Raw genomic sequence first — 25,311 nt, 5'->3', positions numbered from 1 at the left:
GTGTTTTGTTTGACAATTTGTGAATAGAGTCGTTACATTGTGTACTTACAGTCCAGTATTTTGCATACTTAATAATTTTAGTCGTTCACAAAATAACTAGAAGGAATCCCTTTTTGTAAGAAACGATTTCATTTGAAGACTTAAATCTTGGGAATGGCGGTGAGGAACTCGGGTATAGAGGGCCGCGTTCATTCCGCCTCACTGAGTCGACTAGGAATGCGTGCTATGCCTGAAGTTTCTGCAAGCCCCAGACTTACGTTATACCGAGGGCATCCGATCTAAGAGACATTTCTTCCAGGAAACTTTGTTATTAAAAGCATCTGTAATACCTCTTTTATATAATTTTTCATTACATATAAAGATGTAAGACATTTTAATTGACGAAGTAGGGTCTTAATCCGTTCATTCCTTGCATGATAATATTTGTTCAGGATATCCAACCGGTCCACGATAAATCAACTAGTATTTTTTGTATATTTACTTAAATTGTAATATCGCTTGTTAAATTTATATGTGATCAATTAAGGTTTAAAATATTTTCATTCAAAGAGCAAAAAAATGTAAAAAGTTAAGGGAGTTCGCAACATCAAACACAAACGAAGCCGCGAGCAACTTCATCGAGTTTTCCAAAAGTTTTTTCCTGGAACTCAACGAAAAAAAGTTGAGTTTGTTTATGTCAGCGGCTTTAACTCACAATATTAATAAAGAAAGTACTTAACCAAAAAACAATATTTACTGATCGTAAGATACTCCAACACTGCTGTGATCAAGTTAAAATAGAGTCCTCTCGCTGATAATAATTAGAACTTTTTTTTATGGTTTGTCCATGAGTTGCCGAGACCCTGTTACGTAAGTCTCCGCTGAAAGCTGTTCGTCTATCTGTCAGTCAGTAAGGTGTCCCATGAACCGTAATAACTAAGATTTGTTTACTCTTAAAACAACAAATAACAAAACAATATTTTTTTTATCTTGTTACGGAACATCCCAACACGATATGTATTAGAAGAACTATAACTAAAAACGGTGAGAGACTACCTTGTGATTAAATGACACCAGGTTGCAATCAACCATTACAAGTACCTCGAGTACCTTGGCAATCTGCTGTCTGTCCGTTCGTCTGACAGCAAAATGTATCTTATTTATCATGATAGATAAATAGTAGAAGTTTTCACAGATACCTACTTAAAATAAAAGTTAAAACGAAATTGTTGGTATGGTCAAACATTTGTTTGGTGACCAATTTCAGTTGCAAATATATTTTTCTATAGTCTATTTGTAATGAACCCGAACACACAATTCAGACTCGCACTTGACTGTGCTTTTTTCTGATACTATATACCTGTTCTAATTCCTAGAACAAAATTCCATTATCTTAATTGCTGAATAAATGCAAAAAGTAACCAAAACCTCGTAGCTCAGTTTTCAGAAGCGGTTTTAATATAATTTGAAGAGTAAACTAATTTTAACCAAGTTAAATACTGGTCTGGCATTCATGATATAGAATATGTTTACTTGGAAAGAGCAAAATGTAATTATGTAGAACTTTTCTATTTTTAAGAGTAATGAAATTAAGAAATAATGTAATTAAATTAGTAATATTTACATGTGTAATGGTTTTATTGAAACCTTGATGATGTTATCCTAGCCAATTTCGGACACAAGGTTGGCGTAATAATACGATAATGGTATTATTTTGTTATGGTTATGAATCTTGATGAATTTTCAGAACAAGTGTAAATCATGAAAAAAAAAACTTAAAAAAAAAGTAAATTTGAAACTCATTGAAATGAAACTACTTTTACGGATTTTATCGCGGTTCAATTTTTGATTTTAGTTCCCGACGTTTCGACACCTTTGCCTTGTAAAAGTAGTTTCATTTCAATGTCTAACATTCGCGTAAATCTAAGAAACCACTATTAAAAACTCATCATAACTTAATTAAAAAATAAACATCGTGTGTCGGTTAACGGCGACCATACAATTTAACAGGTCTTTATAACTCTAAACCTATAAAACTAATTGATATAACATGTACAAAAAACTTTCTATTTTTAACATTAACAAATAAACCAAGTAAATGAACACAATTGTCTACAATACTTTTTTACAGAACTGTACCCACACAACAATTAACTCTATTATTAGTCTTGATCCTCTTTTTCCAGTGGTGACCATTGTAGTGACGTCATTGTTCTGTAAACACTTTTGTCTCATCTACACAATGAGTGTAGGGACTTGCGGGTGGAGTCTCGCTTTTTTGGACGTTGGCTCGCTTTTTAAAAGAAGAGGCATTGTAATGGGCAGAGCTAGGCTGTCCGGATGGACTATGAAGTCTCTCGACGAAAATATGTTCGTATTTTTAAGTTTGTGCCTGAAAACAGTTATGAAATAACATAAAAAAAGTAGTGTACAGAAATATCTTAAATTGATGCCTTCTCAAAATCAATTAAGAGATCGGTTATTTTGTTATTAATTTAAAGTATTGAAAATGAATGAATAAGTTATATTTAAGGGCTCGTTCTTGCCGAACCTGCCGCTAGTAACAGAAATGAAAATAAGTAAAAGTGGCGGGAGAGTTCTTTGCCTTTGCCGTGGGACAGAAAAGTTAGTATAATTAAAGTAAAGTTCTGCTAGATTTTGTGTCAATATAAATATTAAAAATCTAAGTAGGTTTCCAAAATTACTTACATTGTATCCATAGTAACCACAGGTCTTATCAACGGCGTCAACAAGCTGGAGAATCGAGTCTCATACGTTATTGTGTAAGCGCCATGGTTATTGAATACCAGCCAATCACTGGGCGTGATATTAGGCAGCTGTAGTACAACGTCTTTCATCACACGGTCGTAGGAGTCACAGCTAGGACCCCATAGAATTACTTCTTGATTGCCTGACTCGTCATCGTTTGCTCTCTGAAAAAAATACGAGTTTTAATCGATGATCAAATAATAAAGCTAGTTGCAAGCAAGACTGTCTGCGGAATTCAACAGAGCTATTGCAAAGAATTAAAATTATTCACAAGGTAAATGAAATGACATGTTGCTGAAACTGACATCAGCCTGTATAAAAAAAGGATTTTCACAAATTATGGGCAAAAAAACATGTAGATAGGTGTTTTTGTGCATTTGTCTTTTGTGTTGTGGTTGTGAACCACAAGGTTTTCTTCGGAACACAACTATTAAATTGGATAGTGCGGAAAGCATTAATAAGAAAACGCAACGCATTTGAATTTTGAGGATATATAGGGACGGAAATACGCTATATTTTAAGCATGCGCGCTACATATATACGCTCTCTACATTTTTTCACACACAATCAATTGCCATACAAAGTACAGCCCTACATCAAAGTATATTGGATTGGAAATACATCCTTGAAACGCCAAAGGATCAATTTCGCATGATAATACCTTCAATTTCCATACAAACCTTGAACTTGGTGGGTTTGTGCTCAACAAATCTCATGGTCCCGTAAATCCCGTCGTTGAGGTAAATCATATTCACTGTTTTATCGTTCCTCGTGGACTGAAACGATAGGGAAGCGAATAACATATAAATAAAAAAAGGACAAATTCCTTCAGACTTTCTTTTTATTTCCAATTCAGAGAAAACATTCTTTAAATTGGAAATAAATTAATGTCTGCTGCAAATTATGTTGGAAATTGTTAAGTAATCACAAAAAAAGCGTCATAAATATGGAACAGTATGTGTCGTATTTTTTTTTTCATGGATTTTCTTTCCATTTCCTTTTTTTTTGCATAACCTAAGTGGAGTTAAATGTAAAAGTGCTATGGTAATATCGTGGTATTGCTATAAAAGTAATACTTACTTTCCGAACACTATTTATACTACAGTAGAGGGTGAAAGCTGATTCACAAAAGTATCGTCCAGGCTCCGCAATAATCTTCACTTTGGGATCAGGAAAGATATCTTCAATCTTTCTATTTATGAATTTGGAGACCTAGAAACACATTATTTATGAGTCCAAATTGAAAAAATCTTTTTGTGTTGAATAGACCATTTATCGAGGAAGGCTTTAGGCTATAAACCACCACGCTGCGACTAATAGGAGCGAAGATACAATGGAAAATATGAAAAAAAACAGGGCAGATATAAATCATAACTTATATCTTTTACCCACGGGAACGAAGTCACAGGCAACAGCTAGTTGGATAATATTTGCAATGAAATACAAATTATATCTTCCTGATCTGATCCTGCGACTTCTGGCCCAAGTCGCTTTATCAACTAAGCTGCTGAGTACACTGACAAAGATCTTGAATTTGTTTATTGCAATATTCTCGCTCTCTCGACTGGCATGTATTGCCAGCCGTCACTAGTTCGAGTCATGTTTGATGTTTGATTTTTTCACTCCAACGTTTGTATTCAATCGCAATAAAGAGATATTACCTTGAGAGATCGTTCTGGGCTAGGCTAGGCAAGAGCTTTAGAACAATTTATGAAAGGGTACAATAGAAAGAATATACTGTGACCAAAATATCGCAACTGTCGGTGTTCATGATTGATCTCCCGGACGTCTAGAGTTTCGGAGTCTCGATTCCGATAGGACACGAAACTATATTTAGTCTTGTATAAACAAAAGAATTTAGAGGGCGTAATAAAGTTTTTAGCCTTTTAGGTATATTTGGTAGCATTAAGTTGTTGATCTTTTTTCAATGATGGTAACTTAACGGCTTTAACATGATTTTAATAGGATAGTAAAGATACTCAAGTGATGCCCTTTAATTTATGAAATATTTAAAAATTATCAGATTAATTATTTTCAAAACTAAAATTAAAAATCTGTTGAAAAACAGATTTTTAATTTGTTGCTTCGTATCTATATATTAAAAGGACAATAAAGTTTTTTGCCAACTAGAACGAGAAATAAGAGCCAAACTACAGATTCTGGAGATTTGCTCTTGAGCTTTTGAGGCAACTACACTCGCGAGCAACCAAATCGACTCAAACCATACGCGCACATAAACGTATGTATTTTTCAAAAAATACATTATTTATTTAAAAAATACATACAGCATTTGAAAGCTTAAGACCTTAGCTTTAAGTTGGTACCTGATTGTCAACATTTTATTCAGTACTTTTAAAATCAATGCTATCTGGATGAAAGTAGAGGGAAAATGGGAACTTAGAAAAACGTGCAATGGTTAGTTATTTTAAAAATAAAACGAAAACTGTTCAATAAACATAAAATAATTTATTGTATCACTGCTTGGTATTGCCCCCCCTAGCTCTAATCACAGCTTGCAGTCGATTTTTCATCGATCTGATCAATTTTTTGACGGTGTCTTGAGGAATTCCGTCCCACTCCTCTAATAACGCCGCCTTCATTTCTTCTACGGTCGAAGGGACTGGATTTCTGGCCCGAAACCTTCTCTTGAGTTCGTCCCATAAGTGCTCGATAGGATTCATATCTGGACTGAGTGCAGGCCAGTCCATCGTTGGTATATTCACTTCGTCCAGGAACTGTCGAGTGATACGCGATGTGTGACACCGGGCATTGTCATGCATTAAGAGGAAGTTTTCGCCGACAAATCCTGCGTATAGAACAACGTGGTCCTGAAGAATGTCGGTAATATACCGATCAGCTGTCAGCCCTCCTCCTCGACCTCCCCCGGGCACGAAAACGAGCGCGGTTTTTCGTCTAACGAGATACCAGCCCACATCATGCAGGAGCCGCCGACGTATGCAACCGTTTCAGCAAAACAGCACTGTGCAAATCGCTCGCCAGGACGCCTGTAGACCCGGCTTCTCCTGTCACTACCATACAGACACATTCTGCACTCGTCAGTGAATAAAACTGACTGCCACTGCTCGACGCTCCAATTGAGATGCTCACGAGCAAATTGAAGGTGCGCTTGTCGGTGGCTTGCCGTTAATTTCGGGCCCGTGGCAGGCCGTTTTGGAGTGAGATTGGCTTTCTTCAAGCGTCTTCTTACTGTCCACTCGCTGACAGCCACCCCGCGAACACGCCTCAGTTCCTGCGTCGCATCAACACCCGTCAGGTGCCGATTCCGCAACGCCTTTGTCACAAGGTCGTCGGTCGTCTCTCTCTGAAGTGCATCGGTGACGACTGGCTCTTGGTCTTCGATTAAAGGCACCAGTCTCTTGAAATCTTCTGTATACTCTTGATACAGCAGATCGGCTCACGTGAAGCTGGGCAGCGACTGTTCGCTGACCGAGTCCTTGTTGCAACAAAGCTTCAACTTGAGCAGCTTCTTCAGGCGTAGTGTCCATAGTTTCTTCAAAACAATTAGTGCAATTTGCGGAGATGTGTACAGGTCAACTTCTGATAAGCGACTGATAAGGTAAATTGGTAGTGGGGAGTTTTTATAGGGGTGGATCGTAGCACAGTCGTGGGTACCGTAGATAGTGAATTTTCCATTACACCCGTTTAAATTGCGTAAATAAAAAAGTACTGAATATTTTTTTATGATAGTGGTGTCATTGTAAAGCTATAGTTTCAAGCTTTTAACAAACGTATGGTTTTTATAAATAAAATACGTATTTTCCGAAAAATACAGATATGTATGCGTGCTTATGGGTTGAGTCGATTTAGTTGCTCGCGAGTGTATAACCGAAATTGTTTTTATAAAAAAAAATTAGTTCGATTTCTTATCAATTACTTGTGTTAATCAGAAAAAATAATAATTAAAGAATACATAGATACCTGATCAATTGCATTTGTTTTGACACCACAAAATCCTCCTCCTATATTAACCACTGTCATCGTTCTGCCGACATTTGCCTCGTGGTCGAACAGAGCCCTGGCGTACGTCAGCCCTACCAAGTATCTGTTAACCGCGGTGCATTTACTGCCGACATGGAAAGCAACTCCTATCACCTAGAAAAAGGAGGTTTTATTAGAGGTCTAGCTATAACTGAGAGACTTCTTTTTGGACACTGGTTGTCCGTCTAAAATGTCAAATATACTTAACACCAGGAGATTTGAACGACGAAAAAATTTTGAAAAGCTGGTTTAATTTTTGTGGTAACGAGAGAGAAGGCTGGCGAAAGCTGTTCATTGAAAAAATTCTACAATAATAAATTACCAGTAAATTAGTATAATAATTCTTAATTCTTATAGTAGAGTGCTACCTATGTATTTTATATAAATCTTTTTCATATTGTTTGAGTGTCATTGCAATAAGTTCCTTCGTCTTTAAATGTCGCATTGAAAGACATCTACGTATCCACATATTTATTTGCATTAGCCAAGCTTTACAGTAACTAAACAGGAACATGTCACAGGAACAAGTTTTGATTAAAACTCTCGTTCGTGACGAGTCTTCTACTATTGCGAAACGTTAGCAAAGCTAGTTCAGAAGTCACTTTAATAAAACTCTACAAGGCTTGGTGTTGGTAAAGACTTTGAATGCGAAATGTTACTTTGAATGTGAAAATAAATACTATGTTTACATATTTACAAATAGGCTTTAAAAATATTTTTTTTTTTATTAATTAAGTCGTTATTTGTAAATAGTAAGAGTGTGCAGCACGTTATGGTTACAGGAATGTTTAATTGTAGCAAACCAGCTAACCAGGGATGATCAGTTTTTTACACAAAGCTTTGATCAAATCTTGAACAATTTTAATAGAAAATGGTAACACATTATAATTTTCCAATAAGTTAGGTTGTTTCAGAACATTATACGAGGTGATGCATCTATTCCATTTTTACTTGCCGATGCTTACCTTTAATCCAAGACTCGCTGCCTCTTCTAATAAATCCACAGCTTCACTTTCGAAATCGCAACCAAATTTCTCTTCAAGATTTATTTCTTTTTCCGATCCAACTCGAATCCGCAGAAGTAACCTAAAACCAACTTTTATATTAGTTCAGTCCATAGCGTAAAACTTAAACTAAGTCCCGTATACTCTTAAGAGCAAAAGGACACTGTGAAGTAGAGATCGCCCAAGTATAGGTATCAAATCAATTGTTGGTTATACTTTGATCTAATAGAGTTCTCTGCCGAGTCGCGAAAACGGTTTCCTTTTTACACTTTCGAGTATTTAGCTGCAAATCTTAAGCAAAGCGAGAATTGGTTTGATCGTTAAGTGGTATAGCAGAGAGCTACGTCGTGCAAAGAAGAGAAGAATTAAGGTCAGTGACCTAAGCTGCAGGGTTGGAGACCTCTATTAGGATTTAACTATAAGAGGACCTAGTTACTCTTTATGTAATATTCTTGCGGTTGTGGGAGAAAGATTCTGCTCTACCCAATGTATTACGTTTTCACGCATTCATCATTCTTCGCCATGATAAAATTACTGTAAGACTTGATGGTAGACACTCTGGTTAGGCTGCTATTAATTACAGTTTTAGTTCTCTGCCCTTACCGTGAATCCGGCCAGTATTCCTTCAACTTCCTTAATTCCTCAGAGGAATCAAACGTAGTGTATTTAATTTTAGAGTCTCTTGCGTATTTCATGTGATCAGCCATTTTTGACGGTATTGTGTAGAGTATGCTCCTGAAATCGTAAAAATGGTTTAAATAAAATAAACCTTGCATTAGATAGAGCTCGATTGCGTGCAATTGTGGAGCGGTGTTGCCTATGTCCAACATTGGAAGAATATGGACTGATAATGATGATGAAATCTTGTTTTATCTAGTCAGTAGGTTTGGTAGTCTTCTTTTAGATAAATTTATTTCAAAGTACTTATTTAATGGCTGAACGAATATAAACCAACACTTACTCTGGAGAAATGTTGTGATATCGTAATTTGTAGACTTCGAAGGGTGACGAACAACTAAAATTCAAGCTGCATGCCATACCCAACTTCAACATCATTTCTGTATCATTTGCTTGCATTGCTGAAAATACATACATGGTGAATTTATATCGTTATTTACATTAACTAACCTGTCAAGGTCACACTGTATAAGAAATTTTCAAAGGACTTTAAGAAGTCTCTTATTTTTTTTATTTGTTAATTCAGAACTACGGACCAAATGACCTATTGTTGATTCTTTTTTCACTGAACATTAAACAGTTGTCATTTGGTCCCATAAAAATTTAGAGTTTGTCCCAGTTCTTTTATTTGAAGTCGGTTTTATGTTTTTGTTGCTACAATATCAAGTACAAAAGCATAGTAACTATCCACAATACATACCATAAAATACCTGTATCCGAGGCATAGAATTCCTAAAATATTGTATTCTGTAGTAAGCTTCGTCTATATCAAATATGTAGAAGGGTTGCTTTTGACAGCCGTGCTCTATCATGGAGCTCCCCACGTCTTGAGGTTTGCAATCGTCAAGTACATATGCCGGGAGTGTGATGCCGCCATTTTGGGCCATGTCATTACTAATCTGAAATTAAAGAAAAAAATAAGGTTTACAGTAAGTATAATTTTGGGTATATGTGATGCTCTTACTGTGGGAAAAAGGTAAATGTTAGGGTTAAAACGGAAGCCCACTGCTGGGGTTCCGCTGTCAGTCCATCCGTGTATCAGTATGTCATGAACCGTAATACCTAGCTGTCCAGTTATTACGGTTGTAACGAAAATGAAACATTGCCGTAGATGCAAAAAAGGTTGTGAAAGGGCCACGCCCTTATCCACTTATATCATTTTATAGGTATCGATTCAAAAAACATGTTTAATATAATCTTCATTATCTTTTAGACATATTGTTAAAACACTAAATTAAATCTCAAGAAAATGATTATTTACTTAACCCACAATAAAACAAAACATAATAAATAGCAGTGCAACTTATATTGCTGTATAAATACCAAACATTTGTTTCGAAAAAGTAGATCTCCAGACTTTGATGTAAATTGTTTCAATATTACTATTAAAATCAAGTAGGTTTATAGTATATGCAAATATTTAATATTAAAACTAGCTGTTGTGTGCGATTTTGACGGTGTTATGAAAAGAAATATTTTTTTAATTTGGATTAATAATTTAGGAATGCAAGCAATTTCTCCCCGTTTTTGTGACTTATTCTATTACTGCTCTACTCGTATTAATCTTAGGATTATAGAAGATATATAATTTATCATATACCCTTAATCAGGTAATTGGACTATATGACGCTAAAATATTGTTTCAAATCGATAAATAGTTTCTCAGTCAAGTGTGTATAAACAAGCAAACTCTTCAACTTTAACATTTTAGTATACATTACATACATTAAACTTGTTACCCAAAGTAGAGTGATTTAAATATATATATGATAACAAATTACAAAGTATTTAAATGAAAAGACACAAACAGGCAATTATAAAGTTAGTAAATAATGGATTATTTATAAATACACTTGTTTTAAAAGAAACCTGTCGTCACAATAATATTGTACCTACATAATTTCAATAATAATTATACCTATATGCGACTGACGTATAAATTTGTTTTGTTATGCAAATCTTTCTAATAAACCAACATGTAGAATATAAAGTAAGCAAGTGCGAGCCGAACTTGTGACGCAGAGAGATATATATTTACAAATTGTTAAAAAACAGAAGTTAAGAAGGAAATTTCAAAAAATAATTTGGACTACAAATCGGTATGTACTGAAAAATAAAGATTGAGGCAATACAAAGAACAAGCGGTCGTTGGTTATTCGAATTGTTTTTCTTTTGCATATTTGTACGGAACTCTTTGTGCCGAGCATTCGACTCGCACTTGACGAGTTTTTGTGTCGTTATAGCAGCCACAGAAAAACACATCTAAGAAAGTATCAAATGTCTTGCTAACACGGTTCATGACATGCAGCCGCCTTGAGAAAAGTGTTACGTTTCTACCTTTTAGCTACGGAACCCAAATAAATTTGAACTAAATTTTGACGACCTCCGTGGTCGAGTGGCATAAGCACCGGTTTCAAGGTGTCGCTAGCTCTGAGGTCCCGGGTTCGATCCCCGGTCGGGTCAATGTAAAAATTCACATTTCTACATTGTCTCGGGTCTGGGTGTTTGTGGTACCTTCGTTGTATCTGAATTCCATAACACAAGTGCTTCAGCAACTTACTTTGGGTTCAGAACAATGTATGTGATGTTGTCCGCATTTAAAAAAAAAAAAAAAATGTATGTATCTTATTCAAGCATTTCATGCATAAATGCCAGGTAAATTCAATACAAATAATACAAAAATACAAACAGTTAAGTACTTGTCAACGGCTTCGAATAAATACAGTTACGGAAAACAGTTTATAAAATAAGATTTTATTAAATTTGATAACAAAGAGGCTTGACATCTAATATGAGAAAACACCATTCTGAACACCATTTCCAATAAGTTAATGAAAAAAAATCACTGGCAAAATTCAAAATCGGTATGTGCTGACCAACTTTTATTTCTAGCGTAGCCTAGTTACTGTACAAGATTACCACTGAAAGAATACTTTATGATTTCACAAAAAACATACATTTAAAAAAAGGCAACAAAATTAAATTCTTCAGGAAGCAATATTGAGGAAATAAGTTTTTTTTTTAATTATTTAAAGGACTGATTCATGTTCAGTTAATTCTACATTTCTGACAGTAAAAACAAAATGCTTTTTTTAATATTATATTATTTGTCTGATTTTGTTTTTAACGTATTATTCGCGAAACTCTAGAAAAACCGATATACGGTACGGTGAAGACACTTGTTTTATTTTGCAGGCTTTGTACAAAAAAAGGTACCACATTAACATAATTTAATAACAAGCAAAAAAATACAAAAATGAAATAACTTATATTATAATAGTTCAATTTCCATATAAAGTTTAACTTACAGGGCTCATTTTGAAGCAATCGGAAGTCACTTAATCTCGTAAGTCGCTCACACAATACGTTACCACAGCAAGGAGCGCGTCGATATATTAGTTGAATAACATTGTACACCGATCGTCTATATTAAACATACGTATACATATGTGCCTATGGATTTACATATTATTAAGACCGCTTATAGTTGTCAAACAGTTCAGCATATCAAACAATCAGTGAAAAGTGTCCTTAATAAATTATTTGGTACTTGTGCTCATTTATTGCACTAAATTTTGGAATTTATTTTTGTTTAATAACGGTATTTTTTGGGTTAGTATACTAGTTTTGGACTCAACCGGAGTCCTTAGTCAGGGGCTGATGCGGCGACGGGGTCGCGAGTCGAAATATGCAGAAAAAACTCTCAGACTTTTTGGCCTATTACAAAAAACTTAATAAGAGAAATAAACATGCAGTTCTTACTAAAGATATTTTCTAAAATCCATAAAATCTGACTAAGAAAGTACTTTTCAAGCTACTTTGAAACCCGTCGAATATTCCCTTAAAGTAATACTTCATTTTGGAAACTCAGCGTGAAATAAGGTGAACATTATCCTAAGGAAATTCATACAACTTTGTCTTCTTATGAAGTTTAGTCATTCACGACTTAGATTCGAATACCGCATAGACCGTCAAAGTTTTATCATATCGCGTTTGATTTTTGGCGTTGAAACGTTCCACAGTTTTTTTTGCATTGACTTCCAAGTTTTGAGTTGTGGTTAACTTTGAGCGTATTAGCGGCTTTCTTTCGAAGTGAATATGCCTTTTTCTGCTTTTCTGTGAGACAGACCCAAACGTTTGAACTAAATACTAATTGTATTCTGTTCAGAGATATAGTATGAATGTATATATAGGGTACATATTTATTAATAACAGTAGGAATTTGGTCACGCATGTACTCGTATATGAATTAGAGATGCGCTGGGGGACATTTTTGCCGAGTAACGAGTACCGAGAGATGGTTTTTTATTGCTTGTTTGGTCAAATGTTCGTTTCGTCTGAAGACCAACATTATTTTTGGTTGTGGGCCCTCTCAATTAGAGAATAGTAGAATAATTGAGACAGCAGTGGAAGTGTGAAAATATAGGCAAATACACATTTAAATGCTGGTAGGCCTTGCCAGTCGCTAAAGGTAGTTTTTCCGAGCCGAACATTTGTTTAAATATTAAAACTGTGTTTGTTGGTAACCTCAATGTTTCATTAGGTTACAGTGTCACAAAATAATGTTTGTTAAAAGTTTTAAATGTTTCATCAAATTAAAGATGAAGTTGGGAAAACCATTTACCCAAAGCGAGAGCAACAGAAACTCCATTATTGACAATCATTCTACAGCCAAAAAGTCAGTTATTAACACTTAAATTATTTAATATTTTAGACAAAGACAAAGATGTTTACACTATACAGAGACTGTTACATGTTAGTACAAAGTTTAGCATATTTTATCATTCTTAATTACAAATATTTACTTACTACTCAAACTACAAATAAATCCAATTAATTACATCACATTCTATTAATTACAAAAATTAAAAGTTATGTCTTAAATTCAAATTAAAATTAATATTAACATATTAACTAATCCGACACCTCACATAAATTAACTTGATTGGATTAACTAAGTAAATAAAATGGTTGTGTTCAAATACATTTGCGTATTACGTTGAAATATTAATCATACTTTATCGACACATAAACATGCCTGTTACGTAAGTATTAAATAATTACATATTACATTTCAAATAATTATTCACAAGACAAAATATGTAACACTTACTTTTGGACATATATAGGATTTCGGTATGTTGAGGTTTTGGCGTTAAAACAAAAACGTCCGCAGCACTGTACCTAATTGCACTTTGCTTTAAAAATAGGGATGATGACATTTTTTTTTTGTGTCCGTCTTGTAGTTTTTTGTATAATAATGGATACGTATTTTTTAATTAGTGCCGCAAACATAAATTGACCAAATTACAGTGAATGAAACTTACGCGTGACGTCACGGTTGAGCATAAATTTTACTCTATCGTTACGTCACAAGCCCCATCTCCTAAACTTTAAAGCAGTTAATCTTTGTTAATTCTAGTTTTTCTGAAAAAGGAAAAAATACGTGTCTCCTACTTTTCAACTATCTAACTGAGGGACTATTGAGATTTTTTCTTTTTATACCCAGCCATCATCCCTATTGTGTCTACGTACAAACAAAATGATACAAAAAAAGTCGCGCCTATCAAGTTGAACCTACCACCCGATAATTAACAGGTAGCAGAACCTAGGAGAAGGTACCGAAATGGAGTTCGATTTTTCTCGAGTTCTTAGATTACGGAGCGGTAAAAATGTTTTTTCAGTAACGACCCATATTAAACAGTAAAAAAAAATACAGAAAGAAATATATATTTTCAAACACCTCTTAATTAAGTAGGTATTTTAGTTGTGGTTTCTGTGTATTCTATATATAATGTCTTCGATTCGAAAATCATTTCATATGACGGATGACCTCCTGCTATTAAAATATTGGTACATAATTTTTCCCCACACTCACAGAATGGTTGATTCTCGAGTTGTACTACGCTAAAGCTTCCTCCATGATATTTCAACGTGAAATTAATAATAATGCAGATTGCCGTCCCTGGAGTCCAAGTTTGTAATTGAGATTCCAGTATAGTTGTCATTAGAACAGGGAAACTCAAAGTTATGTACGTTACACTAAGTAATTTAATTGTATAATATAATCATTTTATCAATGGGGCTGCAAATGTTTGTTTAGCAGAGTCCGTTTCGGTATTTAAAAAGACCAAATACACTGTTCTTAGCTAAGTCATCTTAGAAATAAGGGAATACGTAGCAACAATAATACTATTTTAATGCTGTGGGAGCTCCGTACCCAAAGAGAAAACCCAGAAATCTACTGCTGAGGCACCGCTGTCTGTCCGTCCATCTGTCGATGGGTTGTATGTATCTCATGTTAACCGTGATAGGTAGAAGATCGGAGAGAAGTTGACAGTAGAGCAGAGTATTCGAATAACGATTATTCTACTCTCACCCTTAAGCAAAATATTTTCCTGTTAAAATCTTAATTACCATGTTGTCCGTTCATTACATACTATTCGAGTCAAAGTAAAGTGCAGCGTCTGGCGATGACGTGACCTCAAGCCACAACCACGAACAAGAAAAAATACTTGGCTTAAACATTTTGTTTAATGTTGTAAAATTAGTTTAAGTTGTTTTACGATATTAGCATTAAGTCGGTCGTACAATTTTATTTTGTAGCCCTCTACTGGGCAAGACCAAGACGCAAGTTGTAGTACAAGCAATCATACTTTTAAAACAATAAAAGTAAATATTAAAAAAAAAACATTCATTCTTTCAAGACATCTATTCAACTGTTAAGGGTTAGTTTGAGTACCACTGTCGAGTTGATGCAAAGAAAATTGCTACTGCATACTAACATTGTTATTTAATTATTTCCAATTTACTATAATCGTTTTAATTCTGCTTTCCCCGGTAAAACTGGAAAACTGATACAGCATAGCTCAGGAAGACTCATCGTTCTAATGAAATTTAAATTCACATCCAAAGATAAAATAATCCACTTTTTTATTGCATTCTTCTATTGCAGATTCTGTGTTATCACAAGGATAACAAAACAACATCGTTTTTTCCTCCTGTTACCCCATTTTCCTTATCTCTTCTGCATACGCACCCGTGAAGGGGTTATCGCATAAACATAACCGTGTTTCTTATTCTCCGTGCAAAAGTACAAGAATTTTTGACATGGAGTAGAGAATAAATGGAGTAGATATGTCGTATTTTTTTATTACAACACCTTTACTTGTTTCAGTTTTGTACATGAAAAGTGAGTCAAAAGTTTCGTGGGGGCGGGGTAGTCTTCATCTTGGGTGCTTTGTGACAGGCCAAGTTAAACTTATACCGATTTACTGAACTCAACAACCGTTGCAACGACTTTTTTTTAATGCTTGGCAGTAAATAGTAATTTAACAGATAGAGAGACATTTCTCTCTTTTAATGACAAGCTTTTCAAACACCAACCAGTTACACAGGAAGTATTATAGTGCTCAAACATGTGCGTTAACACAGCTACAATCTGTTTTCCGTTCCCATATTCGTACAGCCCCTTGGGACGGCAATCTGACAAGATTATTACGCGCTTGTCGAAACCCGGTGGCTATGTTTATATCTAAAACGCACCCATCATTCAAGTAAGTGGTTAACCATTTATTTATTCAAGTAAATCTTGTAGATTTCTCTTCACAATCATCGGCATAATATCTTTTCATGACTTCTTGGTCGCCCATAACGGGGCAAACGATGCATGAATGTAGGTAATAAGCGACAGGGAGTGAGACTATTACGCCATCTCGCTCGATATTAAAAGTGCATTATACCTGTACTTAGGAGGTGCTCCCTGCATTGTAGAAGTGAAATTACAGGGAACCAATGCTTTTTGTATTAGGTAAGTGTAAAAATATTCTCCAAGCACTACTCGGTGTAGAAACTGTGTTTTACTAAGTTATAAACTAGGTAAATACCCCTAGTAACTTTTTCAATTGATAAAGGTCGATTCAGTTTTCGCCCCTGACGGGGATATAAAAACTAGATGTTAAAAAATCACATTTAATAGATAAAAGCCTTTTAAGTAAGCGTCTTTGACATAATTTGTTAGTTCAGAATGAAAGCAAATATGATTTTCGTTGATTTATAGTAACTATTTATCTAATTTATGTGACTTGATTTTTAGGTTCAAGGAAACTTTTTTTTGCAAATTTTATTATAAAAACTTACATATGAACAACGAACATAATTCCATAAAATAATCCCTAATAATATACTGTATTGCGACCATCTTACATGACAATGGAAATTAAAAACTGTTTAATCAGCTAAGACTAGGTGTGAGTACTCAGTCCGACCATGGTATGGCAGGAGCGGCGGCAGTGTGCTCGGCAGGGGCGCCAGCAGATCCGGAGACACAATGAAATCACCCGAATTGAAGATCTCTCGGTCTTTTATCTGGGCCCTGCAAATAAACAAAGCCTTAATTAATGAGAACTGGGATTAAAATTTAATTATATAAAGTAGTAGACGAAATAAAGATTATGTTACGCAGTTAATAACTTGAACAGCGGAGTTGATTTTTTGGCTGTCATTTGTTTTATTTCTATTATTATTTGAAAGTCTTTAAGCAGCGGTGTTTGAGAGGGCTTTGCAATTACTTTTCTTTTGAAGGATGATTTATAGACAGAATTTAATTAATGACAATATTCTTCAATGCTAATATTCTCATCATTTCTAATTGAATATCAGAAAATGATATTACGAACGCAAAATTAAAAGAGATCCTCTCATCTGGTTAATACCAGTTCATTTTGATTAATTAATATTTTTAACTGTTTCTTAACAGTTACAAGGTTAAAATCTTTTTTAACCACGCCATCAAACAAAAGTTTGGCGACTTTCATGTGGAAGATTTTATATGGTAATAAAAATAAAATTAATAAACACAAATATCTAAAAAAACCTTACCAAATCTTTTTCGATATAATAGGCCTTATCAGGGGTATTTCATACCCTGCGAACCTTCCGGAGAATACCAAGGTATAGGATCCCTGCATATCGAAAACCAGCCAGTCTTGATCCGTGCAACGAGGGAGTTTCACTTCCAAGTAATCCTTTGAATCTGGTGAAGGACCATAGAGTACTGTATCTTCAAGGTTTTCTTTACAACGTCCTTTGTCCTATCAAAATAGTTGCTATGTAAGTTTGTTATATTTTGTCTTCGAAAGATAAAGAATACTCTTAATTGTGTTTAGTTAATGACGTAAGGCTTTGTTCGGTAATAAGTATGTATACTTTTTACAAATATAGTTTATCCTAATGTGATTAAACTGAACTTGGTAAGATAGATCAAATTCGATAGGAAAAAGCTTTTCTGGATACAGCAAAACTAACTAGATTTGATCAACAAAATACTTAATGTAACAATCCCGTAAATACTCACATTAAATTTGTAAACATTCTGCCAAGTCTCGAAATACCTCAACGTGCCGTTGATACCATCACTTATGTAGACCATGTTTAGCGGTTTATCATTTCGCATTACCTGAAACAGAAACATCACTGGTAGGTATTTATAATTGAATTATTACCGACTATCTGTGTATGTAACATGAAAATATTCAATTAAAAAAAAAATGATTTCTTTTCACAAGAAGCTTATGCACTCAATATTTTTCATTACGAATGTTCAGTACACGTTACAAAACGAATGGTCCTTCTACATCATATTGGGTCTGAGTAGCGCTGAAAGTAACTAGCCATCATTAAATTTTGGAAGGAATTCTAGATAACATGTTTTTTACCGTTTTAACTTTGTTGATGTTGCAATACAGAGTGAAGGCTGCCTCGCACAGGTAGCGGCCGGGTTCAGCAATCACTTGCACGGAGGGATCCGGAAACAGATGAGCCAGGGTATCCGTTATCAATTGTGACACCTACACAACGAAAAACAGCTATGTTATTATTTAGACAATGTTCCACTACTTTCACTCAACGATATCATACATACTACTATAGATTATATAACACCCGGGTTAGCATGGCTGGTGCGTTTTAAGTCATTGTGTTCAACGATTCCTCAATTGGACTAAATATCACTATACTTGCATTAATGGCAAATGAGTGATGGGATTAAAGTGTATGTAGGTATGCAAATTGAAATAGGAAGTTAAATAAGTCATACAGTTCCACATCTAGTTATAGTTCCAATTAAAAGAATAATGTGTGCCATTTAGTATCCAAAAATAAAATGATCCTGACATAAATGTGTGCCAAAAACTGGACACGAATCTAAAGATAGTTAGCAATCAAATGAGTCACACGATATATTTATTATCAGTAGTTTCAAATTTAGAAATAATTTCAATGTCACTTGTTTCAAATTTGGTGTCGATCCAAATTAGTCTTGATTTTTTTTTCGAATGTGAACAATGCACTTATTATTTCTACAACATAATTAGTTTACGTTCGATAATTCTGACAATGCGGTTTCTGTACTAATTGGTTTTGTAGATTGACATGTCTGCCGCAGTGAATGCAATCAGCTACTAGGATATGTGGTTAATCGATAAACTTAAATCACCAAAAAAATAACAAACATATTCTCTCCTATTTTAATCAGTGTAAAGTAAGCACTTAAAATTTCCGCAAAACCCAAAATGAAACTAGTCAATAATTGATGATTTTCCACCCAGAAAAAAAGTTACTAGCATCCGACATGTATTATAAATAAATCATAATTAAAAAAAATAAAATAAAAAAAGCAAAATTATCCACGGAAAGGAGAGCTTTTAAAATAGACTAAAATTACTTTAAGGAGTTACCCTGATGATATTCTGTGGTATGAAATAAAGACTATTCTATTCTATCCTATTCCAGAAGTAATAAATGGAGTACATATTATTGTTTAATTTAAATAACCTGATCGAATTTCGTAGATTCCTCGCGGTAGAACCCGCCCCCGATATCCAATATTTTCATCTGGCGTCCTGCCCTCGCTTCGTGGTCGAACAGGGCTCTGGCATGTCGGATACCCACAGCATAACTCTCTATGGACGAACAACCGCTACCCACATGAAACGCCACACCTATCACCTGTGATATACGAAATTAAGCTACGTACGAGAAAAGTTCAAGTTATATTATTTTATTTTTTAGGATAGACGTCAACAATTTTACATGACTTTTTTTTTAGCTAACTGGAGTCGACATTTCTTCGCTGGCAACCCTAAGAAGAAACGTCGAAACAAACTCAAGGGTCATCGATTAATATAGTTTAGAATTGAATTATAATATATGTAAATTATTTTTGTAAAAAAACCGTTTGTAAACAATTCGTTTAAGTAAGAGCTTGGAAAACGCTAATTATGTTATTCACACACCTCTGTAGTTTGTGTATCTGATTTGCTATAAACTTGTGGTTATGAGTGTACCACTTTATGACAGTACACAATTTTGTTGCTTGATTCTGATACTTCAAGCTTGGGGATCGTGGGAATAGCCTCCAACAAACAGGGAAAAGCTTGATTTAAACTTTACACAGAAATCAGAGAAAGTAGTACAAATAGCCAATAAAAAAACAGATTTACAAAAATTATTGGTCACCTATTTTTTTCTTCTTAACCTCAGTTTTTTCCTTTTTTTATTTGAGGTCATAGTGGCAACAGGAATAATCAACTGTCTAGCTATTACGTGTTGTATGTGCCGTTTTAACCTTGTAGATTCGGCACCTCAAAAATGCAAACCTAACAAATACTCCCTTAACCACACCTGCTTCCAACGAAATCAATACGAATGATCCGTATGTAAGAGTTGAATGAGCTATTGCTCATAACCACTTAACCACTTTACTCCCTTCATGAAACTTTACATACAGTCAGGCCGAGGCTGGCGGCAGTTTCCAAAAGATCCACAGCCTCCGTCTCGAACAGGCATCCGAACTTCTCGCCCAACTTGTAAACACTGTCGCTTTCCACCTTAATGCGTATTAATAATCTGGAAAATTGTTAAAACTATATTTAAAATATTCATTTGTCTAGAACAAATGAATATTTTAAATATGAAGGAACCTAGGGATTTATTATTTCGAATGACAAGAAATGAAAACACGTATTCTGTAAGTAGGATTTATTTTTAAACGCTGACGGTCATTTTCTCTCTGACTACCCTGAGAAGAAATGTCAAGACAAGTTCAGACAAATTCATCTCTTTTAAACTTCAGACAAATAAGAAAAATCTGCTTACTTCTCCACATTTAATTAAACATCGTTTCAGACAGAATAGTCATTGCAATAAAAACTCCTCGTACATAAATGTTGACAAAACCGTATTTAGGAGTGTGGAATTAATTTTGACACATTGTATATGAAGATTGAATTACAGTTAAAAACGCATCCTAGTCTTTACCATAAATCATATCAAGTGGAAATATGTAACACAAGATCCTATTTTAAATATACATAATGTATAAAACCTGTTTGTTTATATATCACAAGTAGTTCCACTTACTTAGCGTCCGGCCAGTATTGTTTTATCTTATACAGTTCGCAGGCTGTGTTAAATGTGGTGTGCTTCACTCCGGATATTCTCGCATAAATCATTTGTTCTGGAGTTTTATTTGGAACTGCATATATAATGCTCCTGTATTAAAACAATAGAAACACATATAATTTTTATAAAATAGGATATATTTATACATAGGTATCGTTCCGTAACTAAATACGCTAATCACCTGAGCTTATGAATCCAAATAGTTTTCCGTGTTAAAGGTTTTAGGTTATTTTGTATCACGATACCAGGAAACAAACAAAAAACTTTTGCACTAATATTATTTGAATATGAATACGTAATACGATTTTATTATGAAAATAGTTTTCGAAACAGTGTACAAAATAACATAGATATATTATATAGGCTGTTACAAAAGTACTAGCCACTATAACAGTTCAATATCCACCTCTTCCATTTTGAAAACCAGGTTATATAGATTCGAAATACCTCGACCTGGGCAAAGTACAGGAACAGTAATTAACATCACTGAGAGATTTTTCAAGCACCCCAACTCGGGTCAAATGAAGGCAAACGAGAGTACCATTCAATATTTAAAAACGCTAACAGCATGATCGAGAGCTCGTGAAATCGTGACTTTGACCTTTTACAATTATATATTTTTCCCGTTCAAGATGAAATTCTCGGAAAATGTATTTGAAAGACAAAAGTTTTTGAATTAGATATTTTTTTATAAGTTACAGTTAATTTACTTGAATGAACTTTTGTTAACGCGTAAAATGAAATGCGCTTAGATACCAACGTGATTGCTTTATAATTGGTAAATCTAAATATAAGCAATATTTAGATATTTGGGTTGTCTGTGAATTGAGAGCTGTTGAATCTTTTTAAGTTTAACAAGTATTGTCAGTCTGGTACTATAAATATACAGATTTTACCCTTTCCACTATTATCTTACATAATAAAAAGACTTTATTTTTTTTATAATAACTATCGTGAGACTGATTCATTATTAAATGATGTAACGGTTTACTCACGCGTATTTATCGGGGTAGCCCGACTAGTTTCGGACCCAACCGGAGTCCTTAATCATGAGCAGACGCGGCGGGATCGCGAGTCGTCAGTTCGACTAATACGCGATAAATACGCGTGATTAAACCGTTACATCATTTAATAACCATAAAGGACTTGTTAACTAACGTGGGATCAACTCCGAACTTAAGTATCCTGTTGATTTCACCAGGTGAGGCGCAGTCGAACCCCACTCCCAAAGCAATCGCCAGTTTCAGCATCATCTCCGAATGGTTGGCTTTCATAGCTGCAATAAAAAAAACATTTACTTCAGTAAGAATGACGCCCGTAATACAGTCAACAATTGAATGTTTTTACTGATTGCTGTCACTCTTGACAAAAGGTGACAATATCTATTTAACATGAATAGTAGATACAAAGAATCTACTATCATAAATGTTTTAAAGTCTTTTGCTTCAAAGATGGCTGGAAAACAGGTTTATTTGTTTTTTTGATGTCCCACTGTTGTTAGAAGATTTTCCACTCCATTTAACCCTAACTTTTTGTCTTACATTCTATGTTTTTTTCGATTTAAATCTCGTCTCTTGCAAATGCTACACACTACAGTTCCTTATAAAGAGTTTATATAATCAACATTTTGATTCTGAAAATAACAAATCGTATTTCCATAACTGACGAATAACCGTCCAGTTTGTGGCATAGATTAATTATGATATGTTCACTACTAACAGGTTTAGTTACGTTATTAGTTCGACAGCCTGAAACTGCAACAAGCAGCTTTGTAATACACTGAACTGACCGTTGTTCGTAAATAATTGTTGTTTGTATTCGCTTGTTCAGATTGCTAGTTCAAGCGAAATTCTCGTGGCGCTAATAAATCTGTAGCATGTTTATTAGCTGTCGAACTTCATACATTGGATTTTTTTATTGGAAAGTTTATTTATGAGAGTTATAATAAGAAAGTTAATTGGCTTTGTTGTGAATTGAAGTACTAAAGCATAGGCATCTGTTGGGTTAAAGTCGGCTTTCAAGCCTAATCAACTGATTAAAATGTTTCAAGAACACCTACATTTTCACCGCGCTTTTTACCAGATCACACGAAAAACAGCTCTTCTAGAATTGATAAAAAAAAAATAATCTACATAGATCTATATTTTAATGTATTATGCATTTTGTTCCTAATAAAAAGTTTTTTTAGGAACTTACTTACCAAAAAATACTTGCACTCTCGGCATTCGTTGTTTAAACCTCTGTATATGTCGATACGCTTCGTCCATATCAAATATGTAAAAGGGTTCTCTCTGTTGCTTGCTCTCTATCAAGGCTTTAGCGACATCTGCTTCTGAACATTCGTCGAGAACAAATGCCGGTGACACCGCAAACTCCCGAAACCTCTGCTTATCTTGAAACATCCTGTTTTACATAAAAAAAACTAGAACTAAACTTAAAACAAATCAAATATTTAAAAATTCAAACACTCTTGGATTTGAAATTCGCCATCACAATATCAATATATTTTACTAGTCATGCCACAAGTCACATTTGAAATCTATTGTGAAAGAGACCGACCGGGCTTCAAAATGGTGATTTGTGTCAATCATAGTTTAAAACTCTCTCGACTCTTGACTCCCGTTTTAAAACACAAAAACGTCATCTTTTCCTCCAAATGAATATAGCAAATTTATCAATCTAATTATATTTCAATAAAAGCATTTCACGAAACGCAATTCCAAAATATAATTTAATTGTATTAAAATTTTATCTCGCCCTTCCGTCCTTCAATTTCTATTACGTTTATTTCGAGAACGATCTAAATAGGTAAATGAAATGAGAAAATGAAAGTTCAGGAAGAAAAATACGAAAGAATGTTTATCAAGATCGTTCAATTGCAATATTCCCAAAACTGATGCAAATTCTGGAGGAAAATGTAAGGCAAATACAATAAAATACGAGAGAGAGGATCTTATTAACATAACATAGATTTTTTCTTTTCTTTTATCATTTGTTTTGTATTCTGGATAATCAAGAGATTTTGGAAATTCGTTTGCATTAAAGTCATAATAATAATTCATAACGTGTCGTTATTATTTTGAAACCCGGTTCAAAAATGATATTATTTTATTAAGTCTAATGCGAACAGTATAGGCATAACAAATACTTACTCAGATGATTAGGTAATTCAAGTACAAATCAACGAATCACACCACTTTATTTTAAAATTACAACATTTAGAATAAAATTATTGAAATTTAATAAAGTAATTAAAATATAGAACACACGTCCAATTAACAGAGTCTGTTTCTACTTTGAAACAATTAACTTAATATAACACACTCTTATTTGTACAGTTTGTATGATAACTGGTTATTAACCTGACATTATTTAGATTTACTTCAGACATACCGTATGACGACCTCCGTGGTCGAGTGGCGTACGCACCGGTCTCAAGGTGTCGCTAGCTCTGAGGTCCCGGGTTCGATCCCCGGCCGGGTCAATGTAAAAATTGACATTTCTGCATTGTCTCGGGTCTGGGTGTTTGTGGTGCCTTCGTTGTATCTGAATTCCATAACACAAGTGCTTTAGCAACTTACTTTGGGTTCAGAGCAATGTATGTGATGTTGTCCGCATTTATTTATTTTATTTTAAACATTACCGGACGATTTTATTGATTGTTTATAATATTGCCTGTTATTATGAAGTACCTTTCGTGAAGATCCAATTTGACTTGCGACCCAATCGACGTTTCAGCTCATGATTAGATCTCCGGTTTAAGTCCTAAACTAGTCGGGCAATCCCGATAAATACGCGTGAGTAAACCGTTTTCGTTTCTTTGTTTTTTCGCTCCTTCAATAGCTTATTTGTAATGTTTTATTTTCTAATTTAAGTCTGAGTTTTGAAATAGTCCTTAATATTTTAATGTCCCACACTATAAAACATAATTGATTCATTATTATATTATATACTAAGTCTTGCCGCCCGAAGGCCTTTGATGTGACTAAAACACTTGAAAATGCTCAGAGGAAGATTAATGATACCAACTTTATTTAAAAAAAAAATTTTTATTCGGTATACATGAAACATTTGTGCTGAAACTCTGTAGTGTAAAACTATACTAAAATCCTAAAAGGCTGGAGTTTATTTGCTTTTAAATATTTCACGCTCAGTTAACTAAGCGTTGGCTTTTAAGCTAGACTAGGCGCAAACTTGCTAATGAAAAAGTTTCTACAATAACTACGTACATGGTTCTAATAATAGCAGACTTAAAATCTCCTTTACGGCTAAGGTTTAAGGTTCATTCTTGCGTTTATCTCTTGAGTTAGTGGAAAGGTCTACTGTATCAATGTTGATAGACCTCGAGGGCATACTTCGCGAGCTAACAAAGTGTTTAGAGTGAATTCAATTAGACAGGTTTAAATAAACAGATGCTCTA

At 34.3% G+C, this 25,311-nt stretch overlaps 2 protein-coding genes across 3 annotated transcripts; both read right to left on the bottom strand.

Moving 5' to 3' along the window:
- Positions 1-2,087: 2,087 nt before the first annotated feature.
- Positions 2,088-11,822, bottom strand: LOC113508527 (ornithine decarboxylase 2-like). Its single transcript, XM_026891628.1, has 10 exons — positions 11,738-11,822; positions 9,130-9,328; positions 8,713-8,830; positions 8,355-8,486; positions 7,713-7,833; positions 6,688-6,861; positions 3,829-3,960; positions 3,429-3,524; positions 2,689-2,912; positions 2,088-2,371 (listed from the first exon to the last, which is right to left on the bottom strand). The coding sequence occupies exons 1-10, from the start codon at positions 11,744-11,746 to the stop codon at positions 2,215-2,217; spliced, it is 1,362 nt and encodes a 453-aa protein (XP_026747429.1). The 5' UTR covers positions 11,747-11,822; the 3' UTR covers positions 2,088-2,214.
- Positions 11,823-16,384: 4,562 nt separating this feature from the next.
- On the bottom strand, positions 16,385-24,337 carry LOC113508526 (ornithine decarboxylase-like). 2 transcript variants are annotated; one of them, XM_026891626.1, is made up of 10 exons: positions 24,044-24,337; positions 23,092-23,294; positions 22,050-22,167; positions 20,850-20,981; positions 20,216-20,336; positions 19,263-19,436; positions 18,146-18,277; positions 17,785-17,886; positions 17,310-17,521; positions 16,385-16,803 (listed from the first exon to the last, which is right to left on the bottom strand). In XM_026891626.1, exons 2-10 carry the CDS (start codon positions 23,291-23,293, stop codon positions 16,659-16,661), a joined length of 1,338 nt encoding a protein of 445 aa, XP_026747427.1. In that variant the 5' UTR covers position 23,294; positions 24,044-24,337; the 3' UTR covers positions 16,385-16,658. The 2 variants fall into 2 exon arrangements, with proteins under 2 accessions (XP_026747427.1, XP_026747428.1); XM_026891627.1 differs by lacking the exon at positions 16,385-16,803 and having other exon boundaries at positions 17,362-17,463.
- Between the last annotated feature and the right edge of the window lie 974 nt (positions 24,338-25,311).

Source organism: Trichoplusia ni, chromosome 2 (genome assembly GCF_003590095.1).
Source record: "Trichoplusia ni isolate ovarian cell line Hi5 chromosome 2, tn1, whole genome shotgun sequence".
In the NCBI taxonomy this organism is placed as follows: domain Eukaryota; kingdom Metazoa; phylum Arthropoda; class Insecta; order Lepidoptera; family Noctuidae; genus Trichoplusia; species Trichoplusia ni.
This window is presented reverse-complemented; position numbering and strand designations above follow the sequence as displayed.